Source organism: Musa acuminata, chromosome BXJ3-4 (genome assembly GCF_036884655.1).
Source record: "Musa acuminata AAA Group cultivar baxijiao chromosome BXJ3-4, Cavendish_Baxijiao_AAA, whole genome shotgun sequence".
Lineage (NCBI taxonomy): Eukaryota > Viridiplantae > Streptophyta > Magnoliopsida > Zingiberales > Musaceae > Musa > Musa acuminata.
The window spans coordinates 23,123,027-23,129,344 of NC_088352.1; the positions used below are offsets into that span (position 1 = coordinate 23,123,027).

Below are 6,318 nucleotides of genomic sequence, written 5' to 3' on the forward strand. Positions count from 1 at the left end.
AGAACAACTCTTCTCCTATATTTGGACTGACAAGGTTTTGTGCTTGCTGTCAGTTACCTAACACAATCTTCCTTCTTTCTTCAGACTCGAATTAGCACAGGCTGAGTTGTCTCTGTAGCTGGATCAATCAGAAATTAATTTTTCCATCAAGGTAATAAAATTCTGCTCATAACACAACTTGTTTCACAATATACATATGATGACAGTCATTCTGTTGGAAAAATTTTATTGGTTTCATCAGCAGTAGCAATAATAGAATGCACTAATGTGGAGGGCATCATGCAAAAGTCTGTGAAGTCCTCTTTGGTTTTTGCTTATATCTTATTGTTTTAAGAAATTATCCCCATTTGACATGTAGAACTGGACTTACTGATATTCACTGGTTGCTTGCAGTAAAAGAGTTATTATAAGTTCTTCAACCTTTTCCTACAAAGGCAGAAAATCCATGACATTTTTTGTTCTTTACATCACAACTACCTAGGTAAACAACATTCAGGTATGCTTGTAACTCGATGTCTGCTTGCACTAGCTGAAAAGCTTATTTCACAGTGATGAATGATCTAACAATGGAGGCCTGAATGGTGACCTATAACATTTCTAAGAGAGAGGAGAGTGTTAGCTGCCTTGGTTGATGTAAATAATCCTGTGTATTAATGCCTTATTCTACTTTTATTCTTTCTTTCTTTTTTTCATTTTCTTTACACTTTAATCTGAAGGCAAACAAAAAGAGTTGTTTTCTCACATTTGTGGCATATTTGATGAGGATAATTATAAAATACTTAACCATGAGGCTTTCCATTTTATCTCAAAAGCTGTAATATTAGAAGAGCTATATATATCTGTGTTGTTATATATCTCTGAATGAGAATTACTAAAAAGCTCGTCTTGTTTCTGATTGTACTAAGTTTCTGCTATCCCTGTGATTGTTATTATATAACTGTGAATGCAGATCCTCCTGGAATATACTCTGTTGAGCTTCTCATATTTTTTTGAACAGCTTCTGTGGCAAGTTCATCTTGCAGGTCCTAAATGATAGATCTGTTCTAACAGTACCGTATGGCTTGTATTAATGAGAACCCTACAAAGGCTCAGACTTTTCCCTGTCAAGCCAAAATATGAGGTATGCTTCTGTCCATGCCGAAATGAAATTTCCAGTCACATTATCTGAGTTGCAAATGCCAATTTGCTTAGTGTGTAATGCATGGATTGGTGGACTGTGTTGGGAGGCATTTTGTGTAGGCTTGTCTTTTCTCTAGGGTGGTTCCAAAGTCTTGCATTTGACAACCATTAATAGCCTAAAAGGAGGGACCATATGCCTTTGCATTCGATCAATGGATAGAGGCACATGGCTGCCCTTTGTACTGTGGCCAGATGAGTCCCCTCCCAAGGCTATTAAGCATTCATTTATGGCTGCAAATTTTGTGGACAAAGACTTGTGGACTTCCACCTCTTCCAACCCCTTTGCTAACCTAAGGCTTAGATTACACTGTTCCTCCATGTTTGAGCACTGCTGGACTCGGTGGTTGGTATTCTTTGGACTCTCATCCATGTTATCTCCAGCTAACTTGTTAGTTCTGGAAAAGCTTAGTTCAGCAAAGTCACTATTTAAGCATGTGATGCTTGGATAGGATACTGTCACTGTCACTGCTCATAAAGAAGCTGAGGGCTTAGGGACTGAAGACTTTCTCTGAATGGGGAAGATGGTTTATGGAGCCTAAATATGTGGAGTTAAACCCTTCTTGGTATGTTAAGGTTGGGCTTAACATTAGATGGTCATGGAGACTTCTGCTTAAGTCTATGGATGAACTTCTGACTGAAAATTCTATTAATCATGTTGGTAATGATTTCAACACAGATGTTATTAAAGATAGTCGGCTCTTCAATATTTCCTCACAGAAAAAACCTACCTACTTGGTGGTTGAACCTAAGCTCAGCACCATGAGGGTTATAACATTTATCCAATCGGGTGGTTGGAATTCTCAGTTGCTATTGAAAGCATGTTTAGTCTTGATTTCGTTGACATCGTTGACAGGGCAAAAAGTATTATGATTGTTATCCAGTCTTAGTGTTCGATCATGATTTCATTGATGAGGTCAAAAGTATTAGGATTGCTGTTGTGTTGCGATGACGATAGATCGATAATTAAGGTTCGATTCCATGGGCCTATCTTCTGCTAAGTTAGCATACAAATTCATTAGAGATGCTTGGATTTTGGAAAAGTAAAAGTGGTTGTGGAGGATCTCTCTATGCAAATTCCTTGTGGATTTTATGGAACCACTTTTTTTCCCCTTCTTTTGTAAATATTTTATCAAGGATTGTTATACGTGATGATTAGTACTTATCATCGATCGATCATGTCATGGATCACTGGTTCAATATAATATTATTGAATAGGAAAGTAATTTCTGATTGCATAGCATTTGGAAATAAGGAGGCTTCAAATGTTCTTTACCACAAGGTAAAGGGTCTACAGAAGGAAGAACCGTGTAAGAGATGCAGAGTCAAAATCGAAAAACCAAATCTGGGGCTTAATTTGATTCACTTGGAAGGAAAAGGAGACACAGATATGCCCCCAATAAGGAGCCTTTTCAACTAGGATTTGCTTATGATGTTACTTAATCTTAGTCTTAATCTGCAACGATGACTCTGTAAGCATGTTTTCAAGAACCCTAACAACAATATTATTGAAAACCCGATAAAGATACGAAGTTATAAAACCTTTGTAAATCTAAGAAGGGTAAAAATAAACTTAGGGTTACATTAAATCCCGTATCCTGAAGAGCAAGGAATGGTATATTTTGCTTGCAATGAGTAGGCAAAAAAATTGTCTAATCCGTGAAATAATTTCATGAGTTTAATTGACAATTTATGTTGTAAACTGACAAAAAACAACAAAGTCTTCTGAACATGAAATTGTCCCATGTAAATAATAAGATTAATCATTATTTATAACAAATTAATCAAAACCTTTATTAATCATAAAAAAAATATATATATTAAAAATATTCATGTGTGAGATAAATAGAGATGGACCGAAAAGGATATTCTCATATGGCTAAGGATTGGAAGGGTCGATTATATATACTAAATTTGACTTATAACCTAGATGACTAAGCCTAATTAATATCTAATTCATAATCAAAAGTTCGACTTAGACTAATCATCATTCGGGTTCTGATAGGAAAAGAGTATAATTTCCATCATCAAAATCCCTCAAAGTTAATACAAGGCCAGTTATACAGCTTCTTGATCATGAAAATGTTACCCAGACAATTAGAACCAAACTTTTAATTGCTTATATTTCTACTTGAACCCTTAATTTAACAGAAGTCAGTTTATTAGAAGGAAGAGCTACCTTAATTGTCACAGCTAATTCTAAGTGCTAATAAGAACCATCGATCATAAAACTGGCAAGAATCTAAACAAAGGGTACGACAACTTTGACAGCATTCATGGTCCAGTTCAGGAAAGGAGTCATTAGCCGGTGGTAGACTTGGTCACCACTGGCTAATGATAAAGGTTTAGGTTCTGTGGGGAGCTTTACATGAGGGAAGAGATGGGATTACCGCAATGTTATCTTCACAAAGCCATTCAAATAATCCAGTAATTATACATCATAGCTAGTGGTGTGTGCCCCCAATAACTAGATACCCTCTCAACTTATCTCTTCCTCGTCAAATATAGATTTATGAAGGTTTCATGATGTCAAATGTACTATGATCCGATTTAATAATGTCGTCATAATACTATTGTATGATATCATTATATTTTAATTCTAACTAAAGCTTTTTGCATAAAAATTTTCTAAAAAGGTGAACAAATTGAGGTCATCATCTTAATTGAGAAGGTGACGACCGACTAAAAAGAATGAGTAAACTAAGACGACATCAATATGCTCAGACTCTATAGGCTTCCCAGTGGCAGATCGATGTAGAGAACTGTAAGCAATCAGATCATCCTTCGCAACGTTTGTTCTCGATCTGATGGCTTAAAAGAAGTCAACAAAAAATCCATATCTCGGAGGCACAAAAGACATGATTGGATAAACATATACCCCAAAGCACAATTGACTGAGAGATTGAATCAATTAAGTCCCCAGCATATCAACAATGATTTACTGGATCATTAGTTTATTTCTGCAATCATATACATGAAAATTATCTCCCGAGAAAGAGAACACTGTCATCTTAATTGTTCTTATTATTATCCTAATGGATGCTCCACGTGCAACAGCTATAATTGCGTCGCATTGAACGTGCGAGATGGAGACTGCTCATTAATTGTCGATGAGAGGAAGCAGATAAAGCAAACCATTAATTGCGAGTATAATCAATACTAATAATGATTACTTACACAGTGTTATGAAGATAACATGCATATGTTATCGATGTGTCTGACCAACAAATAGTAGGCAGGATAAGAACCCTTCAGGCCTGGCAAGTGTCCAGCTTGCCAAGTATGACACTATGCTGACACTGCTACAGTGTCATTTACTGTTACTGCTTCCACTGCACCTCAGGTCGCTGCATGTCACAGAGAGTTGATGCCCACAGAACACCAGAATAATTATTGCATGCACCACCAACCATTCGTGGAAAAAGAAAGAGAGAGAAGATAAAGAAGATTAAGAAATGGCTATGTTGTCTCTGTTGTTTTCTGCTTGTATTGATCCGCTCGGGCATTGAATCAGCTTCAATCTCTTGCTCGGCCCTTGCTTCTTACTCCATCGCCAGTTGCTCATCAATGTGATGTACAGGTTTGCCGTGTGTTAATGTGTATCGTGATTCCCAGGTTGAAGGGAGAAATTGAGGTCGATGCATGGCTTCTTTCTGGGGCCGTTGACCGGCACGTGCGCCGTGCACCTGGGGCACCGCGGGTCCACCGTGGAGATGAGCACGTAGAGGAGGCACACCGGGCATGCCGCCACCGCCATCACCCGCCCGCCCGTGTCCTCGGCCTGCCGCTTGGTAGATGAGGAGGTGAACGGCGGGGAAGGGGAGAAGCCGTCGGGCCGGGGGAAGAGGGGCTCGGTGGTGGCGACGAGGCGCGACTCCCGTTCCAGCGCGGACTTGACCTTCTCCAGGGTGCAGACGCTCTGGTACTCGACGTGGACGGCGGAGGTCGCCGCCTCCAGTTTGAGGCCGAGGGAGGCCATGGAGGGCGACGGCGGGGAGAGGTTGAGGTCGTGCAGATTGCGTGTGGCAGGACTGCGCTCGCGCTGTTGGAGGTACGTCTTCCCCGACTGCAACCATGGAAATCGGGGTGTTTCTTAGTCGAACTGAAGCAAGAACGACGCAAAAGCTCATCTTTTGAGCCGAGAAATGATCCAAACCAACGATTTCTACATTGGTATTTGGGGAAATTTTGATTCTTGGCAAGGAAACCAGAGATTACCTTTTCCTTTTCCCCACGAAAAGGAAACAGAGGAGTAGACAAAGGGAACGAGGATTTCGAGCGGGTGCAAAGGTTGGTGATCCGAGAATCAAGATCTTCGCGCCGCAGAGATCGAGGGTTTACTACCGGAGTGTTCGAAAAGCCAATCAAGAACGAGATTCGAATGACCGACGCAAAGGTTCGCAATTGATTCTCAAGAACAATTCAAATCCCGGCAAATTGCCTCGATCAACAAGAAAGACCAGATTTTCAGGTACCGTAAGAGGAGGTCGACCGGTCCCAGTCGCAAGGAAGCGAGATGGATAGAGCTATGAACAACGACATACCGAGAGATCGAGGCGCCTCTCCCCGGCGGTCGGGACCTGAAGCTCGAGACCCACCTCCCCGCCGAGCAGGTCACGCGTGACGAGCTCCCTCTCGCCCTCCCCTTCCTCCTTGCATCCCGCCAGCGTCCGCGCCGAGGAGCTCACCTCTGCGGCCATCTCCACCACCTAAAACATTAGGCTGCCCTCTTGGTCTCCGACTCCCGAAATAAGAGTATAACAGAGGCAAATAATAACTATAGTGAAGCCAACTTCAAAGAAATACATTAATTTTATTGGCACCATCTAAATAATTTTTATGGAAAATAGAGAATAAAATAATATGTATTTCTGAAAATTTCCAAAACTATCAAACCTACAATATAGAATAATATATCAAATAATCTGAAAAATCATATCACAAATACAACTAGTTAGATTTATGTTATGAGAAGAAGTTGATGTCCTGATCAACTCGATATGGTCCAAGCCTATATGCACAAGGTTGTTTGGGTGTCTTCGAGATGAAAACATTGAATTTTCGATGTACCACTTATACGAAAATCGAAGTCGAGAGAGATCTCTAGACCCGATTTCTTCAATGCTCACAAGATACTTGGTA

At 40.2% G+C, this 6,318-nt stretch overlaps 1 protein-coding gene across 1 annotated transcript; it reads right to left on the reverse strand.

The window, feature by feature from the left end:
* Positions 1 to 4,301: 4,301 nt before the first annotated feature.
* LOC135637202 (uncharacterized) lies at positions 4,302 to 5,926 on the reverse strand. Its single transcript, XM_065149727.1, has 2 exons — positions 5,721 to 5,926; positions 4,302 to 5,242 (listed from the first exon to the last, which is right to left on the reverse strand). Exons 1-2 carry the CDS (start codon positions 5,874 to 5,876, stop codon positions 4,769 to 4,771), a joined length of 630 nt encoding a protein of 209 aa, XP_065005799.1. The 5' UTR covers positions 5,877 to 5,926; the 3' UTR covers positions 4,302 to 4,768.
* Positions 5,927 to 6,318: the final 392 nt, after the last annotated feature.

Bases quoted from the DNA above. Each gene is read 5' to 3' on its own strand.
- LOC135637202 (XM_065149727.1), bottom strand. From the start codon at position 5,876: ATGGCCGCAGAGGTGAGCTCCTCGGCGCGGACGCTGGCGGGATGCAAG. The intron at 5,243-5,720 runs GTATGTCGTTGT...CCATGGTTGCAG, and splicing joins AGAGGCGCCTCGATCTCTCG to TCGGGGAAGACGTACCTCCA.